Source organism: Nyctereutes procyonoides, unplaced genomic scaffold (assembly GCF_905146905.1).
Source record: "Nyctereutes procyonoides isolate TBG_1078 unplaced genomic scaffold, NYPRO_anot_genome, whole genome shotgun sequence".
NCBI classification, from domain to species: Eukaryota; Metazoa; Chordata; class Mammalia; order Carnivora; family Canidae; genus Nyctereutes; species Nyctereutes procyonoides.
In genome coordinates this window covers 18210058-18235122 of record NW_026575037.1, presented here as the reverse complement: position 1 = coordinate 18235122, position 25065 = coordinate 18210058, and the positions used below count along the sequence as shown (strand labels likewise).

Genomic DNA, 25065 nt, shown 5'->3' with positions numbered 1-25065 from the left:
CGAGAGGTGTGGGGAATAGAATGTGGTTTTTGTGCCTTTGGCTTCATACTAGAATGTAATATATTTTTTTTTAAAAAACTTGATTCTTTTTGTTAGCTTCAGGAAGAAAAGGAGAAATGTAGAGTAGACAAGGAAGGGAGACAGAATCTATACAAGTTTGATCAAGTATAAGCATAAATCTTGAATAATCTGGAGCAAATTCTAGGAAGTAAGTAGGTAGAGAGTTAGCCAGAGAATGCTGCTGCGTTTAGGTTGTTAGTTGGGTTGAAGGGATTCAAAGAATTTAGGTCTTCTTGATTTAATTAAGTAATCTTGAGAGGCTTTCTCTTTTCTCCCGTGGAGCAGTTCCCTGGATGGATTTGTGAGGCTTAGATCATGAGGGTCAGTTAAGAGACTAGGAATGATATACAGTAGAACACTTGTGCTAGCCCTATTGATGGCATTCCCACCCTTGGGAGCATCTTCTTTACCTGTGCAGGCTGGCAAAGACATGTAAGCAGAGACTTTATTATTTATAGAAAAGTTGTGTTAGTGAAGAATTTTATCATTTTTTTATAAGTAGGCTCCACACCCAACATAGGGCTTGAGCTCATGACCCTGAGATCAAAAGTTGGATGCTCTACCAACTAAACCAGACAGGCACCCCAAAAACATTTTATCTTTGAAGCAATGTTGATTGGTGGAAGAGTGTTGTCTCTGGAAACTGTGAGCAATAAAATAATTTAGTTCAAATTATTTTAGAGCAAAGCATCGGTTGAAACATAAAACTATTTCAGCAATTGCTGAATGAATCATTAGCATGAGTTCATCCAGAGAGCAGCGTTTCTCCTGTATAGAGCTCTTACAAATTAGTGTTCTCTCTCTCTCTCTCTCTCTCTTTTTTCTTTCTCCTTTGGAGATTTATAGGCCATTAAGGTGAGCTTGCTGCCTTTGAACATGCAGGGAAACATTTCTGGATTCAAGGACCTTACAAAGATTTTTTCTGCTCAAAGATAATTTTTGCTCAATGTGATGAGGACTTAGGTATGGTTTTGAAGTAAATAATATAAATGTGATGCTGTTTAGGAAATAGATATACAGAAGTGTCCAGTATGTCTGTTATGCCCCCCCCTTTTTTTTTGCAAAATGCTGGATATGATGGTAAGGAAAACAGTAATATACAGTATATTCAACTCTATGCTGTTTATCTGAGGAAAAAAGTTATGTGATGAAAAATACAGGTTGGTTGGTAAGGTAGATTATTTTCTGTTTGGTTTTGAAATGTTATAAATTGATGCATTTGTGAATGTGACATTCACTGCCTTCATTATCCAGTTCTAGAATCTCCTTGGACCGACCTAGCTGGTGTTTTGCTTCATTTTATTTTCCTCCACCGAATAGACTTTTTCAGGATAGTATTCTTCAAAGTGAATTATTTTTGTAGTGGGTTCTGCTATACAGCTGAGGCTGGACTGCAATCAGAAGAAAAATTCCCTATGTCGATATCATGTCGATCAAGATTCCATTGCAGACAATAGAAGCCACACTAGTCACCTTAAGAAATGTATCGCAGGGATGTATGGAGATTTTAGAATAGTCAAAAGGACTGTAAGGATGGGCATGAAGTGAACTCCCAGGAGCAATTCCTAGAGCAAAACTGTGGCTGCTGCACAGGTCCCAGCTTGACCAGATAGTGCTGTGGTGTGCTAGCCACACTGCCACATGGGGTAGCTGCTGCCCCTCTGGACTGACTGGACCCTGGAGTCTCCACTGCTGCTGCTGCTGTCAAACTAGGGCCTCTACTGCTGTTCTTACAGAAGAGTCTCACGGCCTGTGCATCTTTATGTTCTAACACCTTCAGAGTCATTTTGTATTTGTTCATCAGAAGCTGGGGCACATGCAGATGTGCTTGCCAGCTGCAGGGGAATTCTGGGAAATGTAGTTTTTTGCCTTCTGACCTCTGATGTTTTGGAAGTCATGCTAGAAGAGTTGGGAGAGTGTTGACTGAGCCAGTGGGAGAATCTGCCATACATAGCCAATACTTTATTTTGAGGAGAAGGTTAGGATGATTGCTTTCCCATGGCATTTTACTTTATTTTACCTTATTTCATTTTATTTGAGAGAAAGTGAGCAAGCATGGTGGGGAGGGGTAGAGGGGGAGAGGGAAACTCTAAGTGGACTCTGCACTGAGTGCAGAGCCCGATGTGGGACTCCATCTCATGACCTGAGACCAGCACCCTGAGATCATGACCTGAGCTGAAACCAAGAGTTGGATGCTTAGCCCACTGCACCACTGTATACCCCTCCCATAGCATTTTAGATGTTGCAGCTTTTCTGAATGTTCATGTTTCCATTTTGTTAAACATGGATTCATTCCTTTTCAGTCCAGTTCCTAGAATTTTTCTTCTTCCTTTTGACTGGGTTTGGGGGATCTTGAGCAGGTGAGCTCTTCCAGATTTTATCTATAAGTATCTGTCTGTTTCAGAGTATGCAACTTAAAAACTCTTGGCTTTGTGTTTCCAGGGCTATCAGTAAAATAGTTTATTGTTTATGTATTATCAAATATATCCGTAGTACGAATATATACATAGTAGTTACTATCATTCTATGGGATTCTCCACCTATCCTCCCTCCAGGGCTCCAGGGAAGTGTAGAAATAACGTCAGATTTAATGTTATTGAGTCAAGCAGTTGAATATTCTAGCTGAAAATTCTGGAAATGGATTGTGGTTATGGCTGTATAACATTATAAATGGACTTAATGCAACTGGGATGTACCTTAAAATTGATCATCTTAACTATTCTTATATGTATTTACCAGATGAAATACGGACTTTGCACGCTAGGACCTAGAGCTTTAAAATCAGGCTTTGTTATATATTGGATGTTGGTCCTGGGGCATGATGTTTAGCTTCTCTGAGGACATCCTTGTTGGAATAGGTAGGCCTGTGTTTAAGATCCTGAGTTTGAGGATCTCTCTCCTATGAGTTTTGAGCAAATAATTTGGCTATTCCAATCTCCAGTTAACTCATCTATCACACAGAGTTTAAAACAAAACAACAACAACAAAACGACTAGAAGGGTTGTTGGGAGGTTATCATTAGAAAACACATACCCAGAATATTAGTGATTTATATGAGAAGGAAAGGTGTCACTTATACATGAGGCTGAATTACATCACTGTGACCTCTCTGGAATTGCAGTAGATTTTCAGTGCCTTGATGTGGGGGGTTGGTGTTGTGAGTTCTCCAGGATGAGGAATATTTGTAGGGTTTCCCACACTGCCTGGAACAGAACTCTGCTCTTTATATGGGGAAAGAGGCAGTTAAGAATACCAAGTCCAGGCCCTTTCTTTTGAACTATCATGTGCTTTAGACTTCTCGGTTTTGCCTGGTTGCAGATTAAAAGCATCAAAATGAATAACTGTGCATATTAACTTACTCATTTAAGCAATTCTTGAGGGGCACCTGGGTGGTTCAGTAAGTTAAGCATCTGCCTGCAGCTCAAGTCATGATCCCAGAGTCCCTGGATGGAGCCCTGCGTTGGGCTCCCTGCTGAGCTGGGAGCCTGCTTTTCTTCCTCTGCCTGCAGCTCTGCCTACAGCTCTACTTGCATGCTCGCTCTCTCTCTCTCTCTCTCTCTCTCTCTTTCTGTCAAATAAATAAGTAAATAAAAATCTTAAAAAAGTTAAAATTCTGAATATAGGTGCTTAGAGCTTTCGTAGTGAGCAGGATGATGGCTGTTCAGTTTGTGAATATTAGGTGGTGCACTTCAGTGTGTCCCTACCTGGGAATCGTATGAGGTGGGGTGAGTTGTTAAGGATCCTCTGGGCTGATGGATATTCAGCTGTAGGGAGGCCTAATCAGTGATAGAGCTTTGCTACTCTACACGTGGCCCCTAGGCCAGCAGTTGTCATCACCTGGGAGCTTGTTAGACATCTAGAATTCCAGGCCCCATCCCAGAGATGAAAATCTGGGCCAGAATCTGCATTTTAGCAAGATCTATGGATGATTTGTGTGCACTCTGAAGGCTGAGGAGCTCTGACACAGAAGATGGCATGTGGATGACTGTCCCTTGGAGCTCAGTCTCCCCTCTCTCTACGGAGGAGCCTTCCTGGTTCTTTCTGGCTAAAATGTATCCCCAGTAGATGTCTGACTCACTTCAAGAACTGAAGAATAGTTTTCTAATTGACTAAGAATTGCATGGTTCAGAAAGGAAATGGGGAAGGAACAGAATCTGAAAAAACTTGTTCTTGATTTGAGGCCCTAACATTTGCCTTGAATTGTGTGATTGAATTCAGTGTCTGAAAAGTTTTTGCCTATAAAAGCAGACAAGTCAACATTTTTCTTACCCGAATTATTAACCGCTAGTTATTGGCCATCTTGTTCTGTTCACTGGCTCAGCCTTTCTGTCCGGTTCTTTCCTGTAGGTAAATATTTTAAATGGAGGACAGACAGACATGAGAGAAATGTTTTTATTTCCTTTAAATGGATCTTTTCTGAAAAGGAATTAATGATGAAAGACTGTGTAATTTTTGTTGATGGGGTTTTACCAGCACAGGGTTTTCAGTCCTGGGCCTTCTGGTGGAACATCAAGGTCTTTTTAGTTTCTCATATTTTGTGTCATTTTCCTGCTAAAAAAAAATAAAGTGGGAAAAGTTTTGAAGCATAGGTAAGCTTGGGGTTGTGAAAATTTTTTTAAAGATTTATTTATTTATTCATGAGAGACACACAGAGAGGCAGAGACACAGGCAGAGGGAGAAATAGGCTCCATGCAGGGAGCACGATGTGAGACTCGATCCTAGATCCCCGGATGGTGCCCTGAGCCAAAGGCAGATGCTCAACCACTGAGCCACCCAGGTATCCCTGGGATTGTGAATTTTAAGTGTAATTCTTAGTGTTTAAGAACATTTTTTATATTTAAAAAGGTAAAATGGGGGATCCCTGGGTGGCTCAGTGGATTAGCGCCTGCCTTTGGCCCAGGGCGTGATCCTGGAGTCCCAGGATCGAGTCTCACATTGGGCTCCCTGCATGGAGCCTGCTTCTCCCTCTGCCTGTGTCTCTGCCTCTCTCTCTGTCTCTCATGAATAAATAAATAAAATCTTAAAAAAAATAAAAAGGTAAAATGTTGGGATGTTTTTGAGGGGGAATTAAAAAAAATCAGGCTTGGCTTTTAGTGTCTTTTTACCTTTATCTTTGTTACAAAAATGGCATTTTCTTAGCATTGACATCATCACAAGACCTCTGAGCGTGTTTGCCCCCCCTTTTTTTTTACGTTTTATTTATTTGTTATTTACTTATTAGAGAGATAGCAAGAGAGACCATGAGTGGGGAGAGGGAGAAGCAGGCTCTCCGCTGAGCAGGGAGCCTGATGTAGAGTTCAATTCCAGGACTTTGGGATCATGACCTGAGCTGAAGTCAGATGCTTAACTGAATGAGCCACCTGGGTGCCCCCTTGTTTGCCTTTATTCAGTTAATTTATTCTCCACTAGTTTGAAATTTTTGAGAATGGAGAAACAATCTTTGGACCAGGGTCAAGAGCCAGGTTAAAGGTTTGAGTTCTCCACTCTGCTGCTGCCTGGCTATGTGGCATGGGCATGTCCTGGGCTCTAATGTCATCATTTTTGAATAGAAGGAACTGGATCAGATCCATGATTTTTATGGGGATGAGGGCTCTATGAGCAGATTGTGTGTGTATTGGAATCTTGAATGTAGAGAACATGTGTTATTTGATAATGTACAATACCATTTTTATTTGGAAAATGGAACCAAAGTTTTAACAAGTACTACAATGTAAAGCATGACACAATCTGGCTGGTTAACAAAGGATAGGAAGTACTGAGACTAGCAGTTAGCGGCGAGTGATAATTTGTAGTGAGTGCAGCATGCCAGGTGCTTTTTTAAACTTTTGGTATAAATGTGGGATGCCTGGGTGGCTCAGCGGTTGAGCATCTGCCTTCGGCTCAGGGCGTGATCCCACGGTCCCGGGATCGAGTCCCACATCAGGCTCCCGCGTGGAGCCTGCTTCTCCCTCTGCCTGTGTCTCTGCCTGCCTCTCTCTCTGTGTCTCTCATGAATAAATAAATAAAATATTTAAAAAATAAGCTTTTGGTATAAATGTTTTCATTTAAACTTTACAAACCCTGGAGTGCCTGGGTGAGTCAGTCAATTAAGCAGTTATGCATTCAACTCTCAACTTTGGCTCAGGTTATGATCTCATGGAGCAAGCTTGAGATTCTCTCTCCTGCTCCCTCATCCCCATGCACTCTCTCTTTCTCTGTGTCTGTCCAATAAATCAATTTTTAAAAAACAACCAACAAAATCCCTCACAAACCCCTAGATGCTCAGTAATGTTATCATATGAGCAGATAGAATGGAAAGATAAAGCATCTTGCTCAAGATCATAACCAGTACACGGGTAGATCTGGGATCTAAACCAAAACCAGTTTGCAACCTTGGCTGCTAGGTTTCCTACTTCTGTATTCATAGTCTGATATGAATCAAGATAAATTCTATCTATATTTTACTTTATGGAAAAAGTTTTATAATATGAGTAATGGTATGAAATTGCCCCTCAATCCTCAGATATTAAAAAAAATCATATTTCCCTCTAAATCCCATTAAAGTTCTGTTGGCAGAGACTGGTGATTTGTTTAGTATCAGTAGTCACTAGAGGATTCCTTCCCCACCCATGCAATGTGGCCAGGAAATCCTGAGGATCTCACATCCCCACTTTATCATGGTGGTGCTGAGATGCTCATTGGCCAACCCTGCATTGCCCATTTTAGAGTAGCCAATCACTGTTTGTTCCCTCCATACTCAACTTGGCCACCACGATCTCTCTGGGGCTCCTGAGGCCAAACCAAGGCTTTTGGGTGTTAGTTCCCAGCTGTTCATCCAGTCTTGCCAGAAGTTTTCACCTGCCCCTGCCAAGGAGCTACAGAGACACCGTGCCTGGTACAGGTCCAGACATGGGGTGCTAATGGACACAGAGCTTCCTGAAGGGAAGGGAAGTATATCTTTCATTCTTTCATTCTAATCCTATGGGGAATTGGTTAATTTCTCTATCAAATTATCCTCCTTCTTGAAATGGCAGCAAGAATTAACACGATTGACCTTAAGCAATTTTATTAGCGTCCAATTTGCATTTCTCTTGTTCGAGTGGCTAACCTGAGACAACCTCAATTCATTGCTTGTGCTATCTGTGTGACACTGGGTACAAGAATTGAATTCTTTAAGCCTCTATTTCATCTTTTATAGAATGGGGGATAATAATGGGTTCTGTTCCATGGAGGGTCCTGGGGGATCAGCTTTGACAAGATACTTATTTGGAGAACAGCAATGAGACCAGACAAGCTGGAGGGAAGAACATAGATGGGTGGGACCGTGGTGGCATTTGGGCTGAAAGTGTATAAATGCCATTTTATGGAGTCTGGACTCACATTGGCCTTCTTTCTAGTTGTTTTATTGACTGGAGTGTTTGTTCTGCCTAAGATGTATAAAAATCCCTCTGATTAACTCCTCTTTTGGGCTCTTTAGGACCCAAATGACTTCGAATGGAGCTTCTGGATGGAATGGGGAAAACAGCGGCTGGTGCGGTTTCTGTTTGGCCACGTGGTTGTGTCTCAGATGGCCAATGTGCTTGCAAGAAAGGTATGATTATGTGCCTTGTTTCCTTTTAAGTCTCTTTTGAGAGGAAAGAATCCTGAACTGGGAATCAGAAGATGTGGATATTAGCCTCAGAAGCCTGGAAAAGATAAGAAAGACTTGCTGATGATCAATAAGACATTTATGATAAAGGTTTCATGCATTCTTATCCTGCACCTGCTTCCTCCAAGTTATTTTTAAAATCATTGAATATGGGGTGCCTGGGTGGCTCAGCGGTTGGCTTAGGTTGTGATCCTGAGGTCTTGGGATTGGGTTCCATATCGGGCTCCTGGTGGGGATCCTGCTTCTCTCTCTCCCTGTGTCTCTGCCTCTCTCTCTCTCTCTCTCTCATGAATAAATAAATAAAATCTTAAAGTCATTGAATATGAAAGCTTTAGAATAAAACTAACTTCAAATGGTGTTAAGATTATACCTAAGCAAATGATCTTACTTAAAAAAAGTGCTTGTCGAGGACCTGTGATTTCTCATAGGAGTTGAAGAAAGTAGAGTGAATGGTATCATTAAATGGTAATAATTTTAATGTCAAGTAATTTATGCCATGGTTGCTGTTATGGATCAGAATTCCAGCAGTATTTTTTATTCTTGCCCTGGCCAGGATTGGAGAACGAGGGCTACTTCAAAGGGGATGTATGAGAAGTGCTTTTGCATGCAGGAGGATTGAGAGCCTCTGGACTTGATCGATTACCTACCAAGGGATCTGAGATACTACCAAGAGGATCTTTCTGTAGCAGAGGGGCCAACCTTTATCCAGTGTCCTCTGATATATGCTTGTTGACTCCATAGATTCCTAATGTGAAAAAAAGAAAATGAGTCCGTGCTTGGAAATCTATGTAGTAAAGATGATATAACCCAAAACTGACTTTGAAGTCAGTCTACAAAAGATGTTTGATTATGTTTGATTCTTAGAGGCTCCTGGATGTGAAGAAGCAGAAGCAACAGGAGCCTCTGAGTGAGAGAGACTGGAATGTGAGACTGAGAAAAGAGGGTACCAGGCCGTTAGAGATGTGCACCGGACTTGGGCTATTTTTTAGCTGTTTTTTTGAAAATTGGTACTTTTTAAGCTCACTTTTCTCATTCTGGAAGATAGGATATCCCAATGGCACATTAACTTTCTTTGTTTTAAATACTGTATTGATTACTTTTTGTACTAAAGTTGTCTCTATCTTCCAAAATGGCAAAAACTAAAATCATTACAGGCTGTCAGATCTTTTGTATATTAAAACATTTTGTAGGACTTTCTGAGTAGACCCAATAATAATACATGTTTGGGGTATCCCAAAGCTAGTAGGGATTTTGTAGGTCCCCAAACCCTCATTAATGGGTTTCTTTTCTTCTGCAAATTTCTGTTTGATATATTGTTTAAGAGATCAAGTTTTCTAGAAATTTAACTTTTTTGTGTTTAACCAAAGTTTCTCTGCCCTTATGTAAATGACTTACTCTGCCCCTAGGTCTCAGTTTTCCCATCTGTAAAGTGAATGGCTTAATACCTGTCACTTTTACTTCTGTGACTGGAAGGTGAAATATGTTGAGGATCTGTGAAATGTGTCCGATCTTAATACTACTGCCATAGGTAAGGGCCAACTGCAGTGTAGCAGAAGAGTACTAGATGGTGTATTAGGTCCTAGGCTTTCTCACTGATTAGCTTTATAACTTTAGGAAAGCTTTTCATCACTGAATTTTATTTATATAGGAGTATAAAGATTTTATTAAAGATTTTATTTATTCGAGAGAGAGACACCAGGGAGGAGTGGCAGAGGGAGAGGGAGAGGGAGAAGCAGACTCCGTGCTGAGCAGGGAAGCCCGATGTGGGGCTTCAGGACCCTAAGATCATGACTTGAGCAGAAGGCAGTCACTTAACTGACTGAACCACCCAGGTGCCCCTCACCACTGAATTTTAATTCATCATTGTCTGTGAAGTAGGAGGTGGTGAGACAATACTATTCTTTTTTTTTTTTTAACTCCCTTAAAAGATGGTGAGGTTCATCTGTTAGAAATGTCATTAAAGGGGCAGCCTGGGTGGCTCAGTGGTTTAGTGCCGCCTTCAGCCCAGGGCCTGATCCTGGGGTCCCAGGATTAAGTCCTGCGTTAGGCTCCCTTCATGGAATCTGCTTCTCTCTCTGCCTGTGTCTCTGCCTCTCAATCTCTGTGTCTCTCATGAATAAAAAATAAATAAAAAAAAAACTGAAATGTCATTAAAAAGGAAGGGTGAAACATGGAAAAGATAGGACAGAGAGAAAGCACAAAAGAAATGGCAGCTAAACGCAAATATATCAATCACAATCACTATAAATGGGCCTAATCCCTAGTCATACCCCCCAGAAAAACATTGTTAGACTAGATAAAAGAAAAAAACAGAAATAAAGGAAAATAAACAAAAACAGAGTTGTGAGACGTGTTTCTTAGCAAGAACTACTTAAAATGAAGAGACATGGAAAGAGTGACAGTAAAAGGATGGGAAAAGATGTTTCAAGCAAATTTAAGACTCTCTTCTCCCCTGCCCACCCAAGTATGGGTGCAGTTTTATCAGTAGCTGGCAAAGAGCATTAATAGAGCATTATTGTTTAATGATAGTTAATTTCAAGGAGGGTGTTAGAATTCTAAGTTTGTTTGCTATAAGATCTATAAGGCAAAAGTTGATCAGTACCACAAATGTGGATAAATTTATGATTATGGGGAGAGATTTTAACATGATTTCATGACTAATTGATATGTAGAAAAAAACAAAATATAATTAATAAGCTTGATATAAGAAATACATGTCAACTATTGCATAACAATTAGAGAATTCATATTCTTTTAAAGAACACAGAATATTTCTAAAAATTAACCACATATAGGGGCACCTGGGTGGCTCAGTTGGTTAAGCATCTGCCTTTGGCTCAGGTCATGACCTTAGGGTTCTGGGATCATGTCCTGCATCAGGCTCTCTGCTTAGTGGGAAGTCTGCTCCTTACTCTTCCCCTCCATCTGCCCCTCTCTCCCTGCTTATGTTCTTTCTCCCTCTCTCTCTGTCTCAAATAGATAAAATCTTAAATTAACCACATATGGACCATAAGTTTCAAAGTATTTTTAAAGTGTTTTTAATCCCAGTGCAATTAAGTTTGGAAACCAATAACACAAGATGACCTGAAAACTCTAATTCACTTAGACATTAAAGAGAACATACTTTTAAATAATTTGTAGATCTAAAAAGAGATCGTACTAGAAATTAGACAATAGAAATAAATGAAAAAGCTCTTACATATCAAATCTTGTATGGTGTGGCTAGACTGATACTTGATTGGAAGCTATAATCTTACATACTCATATTAAAAAAGAAGAAAGGCTAAAAAGAATAATGAGCTAAGCATACAATTTAAGAAGTTGGGAGAGAATAGAAGAAAGGATGGAAGAAAATAATAAAAATAAGAGCAGAAATTAATAATCAATGGCAAGATTGGTCAAGGAAAAGAAAGTGCACAAATAACCAATATTAGGTATGGAAAAGCTGATGAAAAAATATAGTAAGAGGAAATTTTGCACTACTTTACATAAAAACCTTGAAAACTTTGGCAAAGCAAGCACATTTCTAGAAAATACTACTTACCAAAACTGACTCATGAAGAAATAGAAGGACCAAGTCATACTATGACTGTGAAATGAAATGGAATCACTAGTCAAAAATCTATTTGTAAAGAAAACACTAGTAATTTACCAATTCTGCTAAACATCTAAGACACAAATGACTTAAATCTTTCCCAGGATTTTTCAGAAAAGATAAAAAGAGGGAACACACATTTTGAAGCTAGTATAAAATTGATGCCAAAATCAGAGGCTATGTCCATCAGATATAATGACTTAGAAAGATACGATAATTAGGACATTGTTGTTTTGGCGCTGATATAGACAAATAGACCAGTAAAACAGAATAAAGTTTAGAGAACACCTACCTGTCCATAGATGGGAACTTGTTTGCTGACAGAATAGCATTTCAGATCTGTGTGAAAAGATGAACTAATTGTTCAGTAAACAGTGCTGACGCAATTGTTTAGCTGTGTTAAAAAGAAACGAGCATTTATCCTTTTCATAGTAGATTAAGAACTTACAATATGAGAAAATTTATCATTTTTAGAAAGTGATGTAGGATGGGGGGATGGGGTGACTGGGTGATGGGCACTGAGGAAGTCACTTGACGGGACGAGCGCTGGGTGTTACACTGTATGTTGGCAAATAGAACTTAAATAAAAAATATGTTAAAAAGTGTGATGTAGAATATCTGCTAATGTTAGGATCGAGAAAGATTTCTTAAACAAGACACAAAAAGTACTAGTTGTACAGGAAAAAAATGGATAAGTTCTTATTTTAATGTAGTTAAACTTACCAATGTATAATCATGTGTAATCATCAGTGTACATTAGTGTACATCTAGTGTACAGATCAGTCTAAAGACACAAGAAGAAAGTGAAGAAGCAAGTCACTAATAGGTTGTTTGCAAGCTGACAGAGAATTTGTATTTGGAATATGTAAAGAAATTTCCTAAGAAAAAGACAAATCATCCAAGCAGAAAAATGGTGCAAGATGTGGAAAGGAATTTGCAGAAGAGGAAAAGCAAATGACCAATAAACTTAGAACAGATTTTCAATTTTATTAGTAATCAAGCAAATGCATCTTAAAACTCTTAAGATATCACTTCATACTTTCCAGTGTAGCAAAGTCAAAACAAAAATCCTGATTGTATCGAGTAACGTCTACCCAAACTCATACGGAGAGGTTGTGAATATGTATTGGTACAGCTTCTTTGTAATATATTACCTCAAAGAGGTGCATAGCCCACAGCTACCAGTACTAATTTGACATATTCCCTGGATAAACTATTTTTTGCCAATCAGGGGACGAGTCAGGACACTCATTGCAGTGATACTTAAAATAATGAAGAACCAGAAGCAATCCAAGGGTCCATTGTAGGGAAATGGATGAATTATACTGAATTTATTCCATGGAAAGGAATGAATAATAGCTATAATTGTCAACTTGGATGATTTTTTGGATCATGACATTGAGCTAATAAGGCAAGTTGCAGAGGAATCCATCAGATATAGTCCTATATATAAATATATCTCAGGATTGTGCAAAGCTAAATGATACATTCGCATGCATACTTACAAAGGTGAAATATTAAATATTAAAAATCTGGAGAGTAGTTACGTCTGGTTGGGATGGGCAGTGTATAGAATTGGGGAAGACGCTGGCCTACCCCTTTTTTTCCTTTGACAGTTTGTTTATTATTCATTTTAACTGAGGTCTAATTGACCTATGCCCAGGACCCTCTAAAGCCCTGATAGAGGCTTGCCTGTATTAAGCTGGTGGCGGGTATATGGGGTGCTATTTTGCTGTTCTCTGTACTTTACAGACTTTCTAAATGTTCCTTTCTCTGTGTTTGATTTTTGATATATTTGTAACTGAACATGTGGTAGAATGACATGGGGCAGAAGAAAAGCTGAAGGTGCCCCATACGCACTGAGTTTTTCATCTTCTGTCCTCCCTGTGACTCTTTCACGTGCATTGGGACTGACATGGGCATGTCTGACTGGTCTCCTTTGCCTCTCCTGCTAGTTCTTATTTGCTTCCTACAGATCAGTATTTCTCTATCTTTTTCCCCTCCATTGTCACCCTACTTCCCTCAACCTTTTTATTTTTTTATTATTTATTTATTTATTTATTTATTTATTTATTTATTTATTTATTTATTTATTTTTAGATATATATTTTTAAATTTTTATTTATTTATGATAGTCACAGAGAGAGAGAGAGAGGCAGAGACACAGGCAGAGGGAGAAGCAGGCTCCATGCACCGGGAGCCCGATGTGGGATTCGATCCCGGGTCTCCAGGATCGCGCCCTGAGCCAAAGGCAGGTGCTAAACCACTGCGCCACCCAGGGATCCCCCCTGAACCTTTTTAGATATGATTTTTCCTAGTTGTGACTTCCTTACCATGAAATTTGAATGCCACAGGTATACTGTCTATATATATAAGCTTGCCTGTGTTTTGTGCATAAAGAGTGAGATTTTCCTGTCTCCAAGAACCAGCCACCTGCCCCCCCGCCCCAACCGCCTAAGAGATCTGGACCCTTGGATAATGCCAGATGTAGATTAACTTTCCGGATGCTCTGCCCTTTTTTTTTAATAAATTTATTTTTTATTGGTGTTCAATTTACCAACATACAGAATAACAACCAGTGCTCATCCCGTCAAGTGATGCTCTGCTCTTGACTGGGCTGCTCCTCCTCCTTTCCAAACTTCCTCTATTTTCAGCTCTTATTTTGCATGTACCAGCATCAGATATCTATTTAGTTTAGGATGTAGATGTTCCTCCATTTAATTTGCTTGGTACTTTGAGTTAATGCTCTTTTTATCTTCGGCAGCATTCAGAGTGCTTAAGAGCTATTGGGTGAATCCCAGCTTGGCCGCTTTCAAACTATGCAGACTTACGCAAGTTAGTTAATACCTCTGAGCCTGTTCGTGATTTGTGCAGTAGGGACAGTACTGCTTGCTTCTCGGGGTAGTAGTGAGGGTCTGATGTTTTTCAAGGTTATGTTTGTATAAGATGAAAGCCAAATGTGGTTGCTGCTGTGGTCTGCTGGCATTTGCCATGTGCTGGGATTGTGGTCTGTGTGTGTGCTTCTGGGAGCAGTTACCTGTACCGTGTTCAAGAAAGGAGGCAACTGTCTTGAGATTCTAAAAATCCCTGAGGGCAGAGGCTGTCTGTTCAACCACACCTATACTCCTCCCATGCGTGTCTTTCTCTGACCCTCTTTCAAGCTTGTGTTGGATTGTAGGGGGGAGAAGGGGAAGGATTGAGAGACACATCCCTTCCCCTCAGGAAGTTGGGTGAGAATACAGAGGAAACCAAATACTGATCTTGATTCTGGACCTGACGCAGTGGTGGGTTGGATGCCTGGGAGGCAGAGTGGGCCGCATCTACCTTGGAGTGTCAGGGAAAGCTTCTGAGGAGGTGCTTTTGAGCTGTGGTTTGAAGGATGTAAAAGTATTTGCTGCTTGGACTTCCTGCATCTCATTACCAGGCATGGGTGGACAGGTGGACTTTGTATCTGCAAAGCACATCTTCTGCAAAGTCAGGAGAGGGTGTTCTTTGCAGAGTTTGCACTGAGTCACCTCTGTGTGTGTGTCTTTCCCATCCCCTCATCCCAACCACAGGCCCGATTTGTGTGACAGCTGGTGGGCAGGGTTCTGCTTGTGGCCGGGGCATAGTGCTTTCTTTGTCTGAGTCTGTTTGGCCCTGATATGTAAGTATGAACCACAACTTTGGCCCCATTAGCGTCGTGCTTTCACCACCTGGACTAAGTGTTCCAGATGGTGGATGTTTTTGGGACTTACTGAAGGTGGACGATTTGGGCTGCAGTTGTCCATTTTCCCATTCTCAGAGGTATCAGGAGCTGTGGACAGACAGGGCCTGCAGGGATAGTGTGTTAGCCCCTTAGCTATTCTTGCTGTTCCAACCCTTCAGTCCTGAAGGATCCTTCCCATCGCCATCTATTACCTAATCTCGTCTTTTCCTTTGCTGGTCCTGCCTCCTCCCAGAGAGAGGCAGGTTATGTTCAGAAGTGTGATTGCTTTTCTTTTTCTTTTTCTATTCTTTTTTCTCTTCCCTTCCCTTCCCCTCTCACCATGATAAATAGTAAAACTTTCCACTGGGCTCCTTGGCCAAGGTTAAACGCCTTTTCTCTGGGTAGGGCTCTCTCTCTGGGTTCTGGCGAGACTGCATCAGAGGCCGGTGCCCTGGGAGGGGAGGCTGAGTAAGGGCTCTGAGCTTTGGCTGTGGGTTTGTTATGATTGGATTGTGTGTTGGGTGGGTCAGACAGTTGCCTCCTTTCTTGAACACCCCTGTGGCCTTGCCACCACCTGAGACATTGTGTTCTCTGCCCTTGGAACTAAAAATACCCCTGTGTGAACCTTTTGAGAAGGCTGGCCTGGTGTGGGGGCTGAGGGCGGCTGCTGTTGCTGACCACAGAGCAGTTTTGAGCCTACCTCCGAGGAGCAGAGCCCACATCATTAGCATTGGGCCCTGAGCAGCTGAGCTCATCCGCCACAGGCCTGAGAAGTGTGGTCCCGTGGTGTTGGCTGAAGTGAGTAAACTAACCTCTGGAAGGCTGTGGTGAGCAGCGTTCCCTGCCAGCATCTTATTGAAACCACACACCTAATAGGAATCTCATGTGCTAACCAGACTTCTCCACCTCCATCAATGCATATTTAAGGAGGGATGAAATTTGCTTTGTGTGGGCCTTGCTGGCCTTCGCTCCCAGGAAAAGCAGGCTAGAATGTGGTCGTTTGGATACTGGATGGTTTTGATTTTTCCCTCTTTGTTTGGGGAGATGTACGTAAATATATATATATATTTTTAGTAGCAGCTGCAATTGATTATATGGTATGTAATCAATTATGCCATGTCTAAGGAGTATTGATTGGCTTTTTATTTATTTCTCAAACAATGCCCCCACTGAGTGGTTTCTGGGCAGACATACAAAAAAATTCGTAGACAGCAAAGTCTGGTGTCGTTGCCAACATGAGTCCTCACCGAGGCTTTTACCCTCTCCCCCTTCCCCCCCGGACGTTAGCTCTGAGGGAGCCACGCAGGCACATCCTCTTACCGCGTGGAGCCCCCAGCACAGAGCAAGCTGAAGTGGGAGAGGAGGATGGAGTGAGAGGCGCATTGCCAGCCAGCTGTTCCTGTGGCTGGCTCCTGACTCCCAGTGAAGAGGTTGAGAAGGGAAGGAGGGCGAGTCCACAGTTCTTCCTCTGGGGTGCTGGTTTCAGCCTTGGAAACACACCAGTTCAATTGGTTAGTGTCCCCGAGCCCCTCCCTGGGGTGAGAGGCAGCAGGTTCTATTACAGATGTCCCATCCCTGTCAGTGGTAAGAGTGTTGAGATTTTCCCCAACACAATAGGGTTGTAAGAGACCCCTGTGGGTGGAAAGCAGGCAGTAGGCAGTGAGATGTAAAAGGACTTCGTTCCATCTGCATCAGCAAAGCAGCCTTCGTTTATAAGGAGGTGAGCGGGTCAAGTAGAGACCTTGGGAGACAGCAGGTTTTCACGTCAGTGGACTAAAAAGCCCTAAATTTTGGTGTAAACTTCTTGTAAAGTCCAGAGACTCGGGGAAGCATACCCATCACACATATCTACCCACTTCACTATTCTAACATTTGTTCGTTTATCCAGTGTTCACGGGACACTTGCTATAAGCTGGGTACCATGATAGGTTCTGGGCTTACATTATAACTTGAGCAAGACAGGGTGTTAGCCTGTGGAGGGGGCCTGTCGAGCAGAAGGTCAGTTCAGCATAAACACAGCAAGCAGGGGGCAGGTGGCCGTCCTCCTGCAGCCTGGGCGGGAAGCACTATGTCACATTCAGAAGGCTGCTGCATCCCCACTTTGGCTTTATCTCAACTGCCGCAAAATCTAGTTTCTTTCTTACTGTTTGTTAGATTTTAATTTATTTTTTAATTTTAAAAAAGATTTTACTTATTTACTCATGAGAGACATACACACACACACAGAGGCAGAGATTGTAGGCAGAGGGAGAAGCAGGCTCCATGCAGAGAGCCCGATGTGGGACTTGATCCCGGGACCACAGGATCATGCCCTGAGCCAAAGTCAGATGCTCAACTGCTGAGCCACCCAGGTGTCCTTGTTTGTTAGACTTCTAAAAATTTCTTCTCTTCCCTCATCTGCCTTTTCATCTTCTACTAGAAACTGAAGAGCCTGGAATGAGGCGAGTGAAGGGGGTCAGGACAGTCCTGTGCCTTAGCTAAGTTCATCTGGCCTGTCTTGTTCTCAAGCTTTGGGTTGCTCACACTTTGATATCCTTATTTTTATTATTCTTTAAAAGATTTATTTATTTATCTTAGCACATAGGAGTGTGGGGAGGGGCAGAAGGAGGGAGAGAGTAAGAAGCAGACTGCACTACCTAGAGCCCACCACGGGGGCTTGATCTTACAACCCTGAGATCATGACCTGAGCCAAAACCAAGAGTCAGATGTTTAACAGACTGAACCACCAGGTCAGCCCTGACAATCGTACCGTTTAAAAGGGCTTTGTGAATGCAAATTAAAGCCACCAAGAGATATTACCCCACACTGACCAGGTTGCCTCAGATGAAACAGTGATAGCACCAAATGCCAAATGCTGTCAAGGATGGGGATAAACTGGATCACTCATACCTTGCTGGTGGGAATGCTATTTGGCAGATTCTTCAAGAACTAAATGTGCAACTCCCATGCTTATCCAGCAAATATACCCTTGCACATTTATCCTGGAGAAATAAAAACTTATTTTTTACACAAAAACCGTACACATATGTTCCTATCAGTTTTGTTCATAATAACAAAAAACTGGAAACTCAGATGCCCTTCAACAGCTGAATGCTAAACAGTGGTAAGTCCAGGTCATGGAATACTATGTAGCAGTGAAAAGGAACAACTTTCAATATCCTCAGCAAGTTGGATGAATCTCCAGGGAATTATGCTGAGTGAAAGGAGCCAATTCCAAAGCTTACATACAATTTTCAAAATAAAATTTTAGAAATGGGTAAAATATCAGTGGTGTCCAGGAGTTAAGGATGTGGGATAAAGGGGGTGGGAAGGAGGTAGTTAGAAAAGGCAAGATCCTTATGGTGATGGAGCTGTTGGCTGTCTTTACTGTGGTGGATACTGAACCTCTACATGTGATAAAGTTGTAGAAAACTAAACACACACACACAAATATAAGCAAAACTGGGAAAACCTGGATAAATTTGGTAGATTGTAGCAATGCCAGTATCCTGGTTGTGGTGTATTACAGTTTTGTGAACTGTTACCATTGGGAAAAAACTGGGTAAAGTGTGCATGGGATTGCTCTATATATTATTTCTTATAATTTCCCTGAGTCTACAACTATCTCAAAAATCTCAAAAACATTTATAAAATTAGAATTCAAATGTTTAGATTAGAGGAAACATCACAGCCCATCACTAAATTAAGCTCATGTTTTATTTGTACACTTGATCAACAGAATTCTCTATGCCTTCTTTTCAAGGGACTAATAGTTCCCAGTCAGGAACATCACTTCATTTAAATGAATCTTTAAAACTGGAGCTTCACCTGGATCATGTGTGTGATCAAAACTGTGTATCTGGGGATCCCCGGGTGGCTCAGCGGTTTGGCGCCTGCCTTTGGCCCAGGGCGCGATCCTGGAGTCCCGGGATCGAGTCCCACGTCGGGCTCCTGGCATGGAGCCTGCTTCTCCCTCCTCCTGTGTCTCTGCCTCTCTCTCTCTATCATAAATAAACAGTTTAAATAAATCTTTTTTAAAAAAAAAAAACTGTGTATCTGTCCAGATTGCCCTGAGAACTTGGAGATAAAGTCTTAGTCCTTTTAGCGAGCAATCAGAAGTATTGCTTTAGAATAAGATCTAACACATTTTACTTTTAAAAATATTTTACTGACTGAGAGGGAGAGTGTGTGTGGGAGTGGAAGGAGAGGGAGAGAGAATCTGAAGCAGATTTCATGGCAAGCACAGAGCCTGACCCGGGGCTTGATCATACAACTGTGAGATCACGACCCGAGCTGAAACCAAGAGTCAGACGCTCAACCGACTGAGCTGCCCAGGTGCCCCATAACACATTTCTTTTTTTTATTTTTGAAAAGTTAAATAGTTCCTGATATATTTGATGTGAGAGGCTTAATATCTGATTCTTAAGCATTTTCACTTAGGTAGACAAAAGTTTGAAAAATATATAAACACTTTTGCAGTAGAAGTAGATGGAACAGGGTTGCATGAGGCCTTTACATATGAAAATGATCTTTGCAACACTTGGGTAGAGCCCTCCTCTTCCTCTTCCTCCTCCTCCTCGGAGGAGCAGACCATCCACGACACTGCTCCTGGTGGGTAGTGTTGCTCTTCCGTTTACAGTCCCTCACCATACTGATTCTGTCAGGTCCAGACAGGTGTGCGGATGGACAGTGCTTGGAGGAGGGGTGTCCTAAGGGCTGTATCGATAGTGGGGACTATCCTCTGATGCCAGTTAGAGAGTAAGGCGTGGATGGCTGACCATGCTGTCAGGAGTTTAGTGGAGTTCTAATTTATATAATAGCTCTTTTTTATTTCTAAACCAGTGATTATTTTTTGCATATTTTGCACCTTTTCCTTTACATCACCTGTCTGCTGTGGACATGTATGGTAGAGCTGCCTCTCCCCACCGGGGAGAATGAGTAGGTGATACGAGAGATAGTGGAGAACATGAAGGTATCTTGAGAGCCTTTTCTGTGCTGTCTCGGAACAGCACTGCATGTCGCCTGCCTGTCTTGTTTGGCAGGAGGAAGACCGTAGGGGATGAAAATTGGGGGCAGAGTTGTGTGCCTGGACGGTAGCTTTGGTGAGTTTGGTTAAATTCATTCGTCAGAGAATCTGGTTCGGCTTTTTCCAAATCAGAGCCCCTTAGTCTGTGGTTAAATTCCCAAGTGGAAGCCGAACAAACAGCCTTCTTCCACATGGATCAAATAACACTTAATAAAAATGTAGTTGTGTCTATGTATGTAGCCATGTGTGCCTGGAAAAGGATTCTTGGTGGTAAAAGCTGTAGATCATGTTGGAAAACCTTTATTTTTCTTTGTTAAAACCAGTTCTTAAAATGGTCTTTGGCAACCTTGTTTCTTATCATTGGACTCGACCCAGAGGTGAGTGTTTGGGGGAAAATTTGAAGCAAATTTATGTGACTGTTTTCTGCGGGCAATAGGATGGAAAAACAGTAAAACTGAATTGCAGATTTCTCTGATTCTTCTAGGGACTTAAAAGTGCCTGACCTAGTTGCTCAGTTAAAATGTTCTCTCTTGGAGTGTAGGTTTGGGAAAGAATTGTACTTAGACAATATTTTGGAAGAGTTAGCATCTAAAGCTAGGATTTATGGTCTATGGTCCACATCGGTCTTTGCCTTAAAGAATTCTTGTTTTCACAATGAATACCCACCATTTGCTTCGACATGGATGGAACTGGAGAGTAGTATGCTGAGTGAAGTAAGTCAATCGGAGAAGGACAAACATTATATGGATTCACTCATATGGGGAATATAAAAAATAGTGAAAGGGAATAAAGGGGAAAGGAGAAAAAATGAGTGGGAAAAATCAGAGAGGGAGACAAAACATGAGAAACTTCTAACTCTGGGAAACGAACAAGGGGTAGTGGAAGGGGAGGTGGGTGGGGGGGATGGGGTGACTGGGTGACAGGTACTGAGGGGGGCACTTGATGGGAGGAGCAGTGGGTGTTATACTATATGTTGGCAAATCGAATTCCAATAAAAAATATACAAAAGAAAAGCTACTGAAAACTTAAAAAAAAAAAAAGAATTGTTTTCACAAGACCTAAATTCAAGTATCCCCCACTTTAAACTCAGTGTATTTCTGGAAACCATATTTTAAAGTACACACCAAAAAGGACCCATCGTATTCCCTATAGGAATAATAACTAGTATTTGTATTGTCCTTAGTATGTACGCAGAGACCGTTGTAAACATTTCACCTGCATTAACAATCCTCACAGCAAGCTCATGAAATAGATACCATTATCCTAATTTTACATATGAGAAAACTGAGGTAGGGAGAGATTAAGTACCTTGCCTGGAGTCACATGGCTAGTTAATGGGGACAACAGGATTTATTTTAGGCAGTTGGACTCTAAAACCACCATAATATGTTGCCTCTCAAATAATGTCAAAACATTATTGTGGTTTTTAAGTAAGGATTTACCAGCCAGATACGACCAAGTATAGATAATAAAAGCAAAGACATGTTTAGTTATTCAATGTCAAATAGCTATAAAACTTAATTGGATAGAAAAATATTCTGATTCTTCTAAAATGGGGATGAACATGCCAATCAGATTGACTATGCAAAGGCCTCAATACTCTATAAAGCACATAAGATACTTTTTCTGCGACATAAATTTGATCGTAAACGATATGCTAGTAAAAATGTAGAGTGATATTTTCATTTAAATCTCTGGTTTAGACTTTGAAAGCTGTTTGTGTTTTGAATGTCCCGCTTGTCTCGAAGAGACACTAATACTTTCACCTTCACTTCTGCAGGATAGTGTATGTAGGGGCTAGTATTTCAGATTGGTAGTTTGTCCAGCTGTTTTTTGGCTTCCATAGAGTCTGTTGAGAAGTCAGCTAAATACCTTGTTGGAGGGGATCCAGTGGTGGGTGGCTTTGGCAGAAGGCTGGAGAGTGGCTCCTTGCTTCTGGGGGGATCTGGGGGAGTTCTGGGGTAGGCAGCCAACATTCTGGGGATCGTGTGGAAGGTCCTTCTGAATCTGTGTTGCACTAAATCCCCAGGGCGGTGAGAATAGTCTGGTTAATGGATCGCTAAGCATTATGCTCTTCTCTATAGAATGTTTAATAGCAATACCCAGTAGCTCACTCCTTTCTCTTTTCTTCCCTGCCCTCTCCCTCTTTTTCTCTCTCCCTGGATTCCTCCCTGTCTGCAGCACAGACCCTGGATCCTGGGGGCTTATGGAATGTGGGCCTCCTGGTGTGTGCTGGGGGCCCACGGCACGGCCATTATTTTTCTCCACACCCTCATCTCCTTCTGTGTAGCCCAGCTCCGGTCACTGGCCCTCACATGGCTCTGTTCTCTCTTCCTGCTCTCCACACTGAGGCTGCAAGATGTGGAGGAAGTTAAGGTAAGTGTAGCCCTTTTACCTTGCAGCTTCCAATGGGCAGACGCCTTCATTTTCAGCCAAGAGTCAGTTGAAGAACCGTGGTGGGGGTCCCTCCAGTGGCCAAGTGGGGTTGATGCATGTGGATCCTGGTGTGTTGCGTTCTGCACTCTTGTCTTTTGTATCTGACTATGTATGCCTTAGCCCTCTGGTTGCCCAGGGTTGACCCTGCACCTCTTTTCCCGGTTTGGTAGGCATGGATGGTGCCAGATGTCGCAGCAGCAGTGGGTAAGGAACAATGGGAAAAGAAAGCAATGGTCTCCTGTGCATTTAATTAAAAATCATCTGTAGAGTGCTCTACAAGTTACAGGAAAAACTCACATTCCTTATCTCATCCGAGGCACATGATAGCCCTTGAGACAGATAAGGCAGGTGTTTTCCTTGCCCAGAAAATCTTAGGAAGTTTTGATATTCTTTCTTTAGTCATCATGGAACTGAAACTTCTGGGGTGTCTTTATTTTTATGCACTTGTTCATTCCCTCATTCACTGATACAAGTGACAGCACTCGGTGCGCCCTGGATCAGCAAGGTTGGGGCAAAGAACATGATGGGAAAGATGAACCAGAGGGTGAGCTGATTCCTTGGCTCTTCTGGTAACTGTCTTTCCTACTTTTGAAACTGGAGGCAGTCATTCAACTTGAATCTCAATTTCATCATTTTGAAAATGAAATCAATAGGTGCTCTGTCTTCCTCATGGAGTCGTTCTGAGGCTCTAATAAGATGATATCTGTTAAGTGATTTTGTAAAAATTGTAGCCTTTTGAAAATTCAATTATTTTTTTCTGTTACACTATTCTTAATTTTTCTTCACTCTCACCGACAGACTGGGGCTAACACTTGAAGCACATATGTCCAAATCTGGACTTAAGAGAGAAAGTAGGGTAATAGCTTCATCTTGACAAAAGACACTTCCCACAGTGATGAACTAGGTGATCATCTAAGTACATGTGCTTAAAAATAGATGTGCACTAAAAATTAAATAGGAATTCATACCTAACTTTTTGGGGACCTGGCAAATGTAAAAAACAGACTCCAATTGTAATTATCATTTGTTTGGGAATAGTTAGCATCAGTTATGGATGTTGGTAGGGAATAAACATTCCATTTATTATGCAGACTAGAGATTTGAAAAATACTGCCCAAGGGGAACAAATGACCAGAAACTAGTTGCTTTGGGTTTTCATGCTTTTGCATGAGTAGTTCTCTCGGTCTTTCTTGGTGGCTGTTGAAGTCCTGGGCATGGAACAGAAACTCTTCACTTTTAGTTTTTCTGTGGAAAGCTGTTAAAGCACCCCCACAGATCACGTTCACTGTTCCTTCCTTTGTCCCAGTTTTTCTATCTTTTATTCCCATTAATTGTTCTTCTCATTAAAAAAGCAGGGGCAGCCCGGGTGGCTCGGCGGTTTGGTGCCGCCTTCGGCCCAGGGCCTGATCCTGGAGACCTGGGATCAAGTCCCACGTCGGGCTCCCTGCGTGGAGCCTGCTTCTCCCTCTGTCTCTGCCTCTCTTTGTGTCTCTCATGAATAAATAAATAATAAAATCTTAAAAAAAAAAGCAGTACATACGGGTTATGGAAAATATTGAAGAATAAAATGATCCATAATTTTACGTCTCCTAGCACTGTTGAGGTTTTACCACATACATATTTTCATATATGCTTGTTCTTTCTTATTTCAGCTTGCATTGTAATCATACACTCACATACTATCTCCTGTACGAGGATTTAGACACATCGAGGGCAGGGACTATTTTCCTTGACTGTTTCTAAAGCTTATTTGGCAAATCCTCCTCCACAACATGTGGAGCCAAATTAATAACAGAAAAGCAAAAGGAGAAATACGTTTGAAAGCAGGAATCCCATGTGACATTTACAAGCCTCTCTTTGCTTTCTGGATTGTTGGGGGAACTGTCAGAGTAGCCGCTGGCTGTAGTTAATCTCCACGTCGGGATGAATCTGATAGATGCGTATCTTGGAAAACTTTTCAATACAGCACATCAGGCCCAATGTGAAGTTGATGGGTGGTGGTAGAGCCACTCTTCTGCCCACTGCTTGTTTCTATTACCGGTGAGATTTACCTGCTGCCCCATGGTTCTCAACTCCCTTTACGGTAGCTGCTCTACCATGGAAGTGGAGTCCTTCCCAGGGGACTGGGTGGCGTCCTTCCTTGACACCCAAGAGTGTTCTCTTCTTGTCACTTTGCAGAGAGGGTGGTACCAGACAGAAAATGAGTACTACTTACTGCAGTTCACGTTGACCGTGCGTTGCCTGTACTACACCAGCTTCAGCCTTGAGTTCTGCTGGCAGCAGATGCCGAACGGGCACAGCTTCTACTCCTTTCCCTGGCTGGTGGCCTATGTCTTCTATTACCCCGTCTTCCACAACGGGCCTATCCTCAGCTTCCCGGAGTTCATCGCAAAGGTAGAGCCCATTGGGGACTGGATTGGTATTCTGTGGATTAAGGCTCCATCCTTACTGGTCATGGCCATCCATGAGACTCCCGAGGCTCTTCATTCAGGGGCGCCCTCAAATTTAAAACATGTTATTGTTGTGACTTCCTACGTAATAAATGAAGTACTTAAGGGAAAATAAGTATTTGAAGTAAAGGTCAACTTGTCTCTTGCACATGTTGGCTCGAGGAACCCCACACCCTGACTCCTCGATGGGCTCTGGCAACTAGG

The 25065-nt window shown here is 41.8% G+C and overlaps 1 protein-coding gene across 5 annotated transcripts in view; it reads left to right on the top strand.

Moving 5' to 3' along the window:
* The window catches only part of HHAT (hedgehog acyltransferase), a 317033-nt gene that overhangs the window by 43332 nt on the left and 248636 nt on the right, over positions 1–25065 (top strand). For 4 of the 5 annotated variants that reach the window (XM_055319514.1, XM_055319515.1, XM_055319513.1 and 1 more), the window contains exons 4-6: positions 7517–7630; positions 22157–22351; positions 24590–24805. In XM_055319514.1, the coding sequence (XP_055175489.1) occupies positions 7517–7630; positions 22157–22351; positions 24590–24805 (525 nt within the window). The remainder of the gene's footprint in view (positions 1–7516; positions 7631–22156; positions 22352–24589; positions 24806–25065) is intronic. The other variant, XM_055319516.1, reaches the window with a different exon arrangement.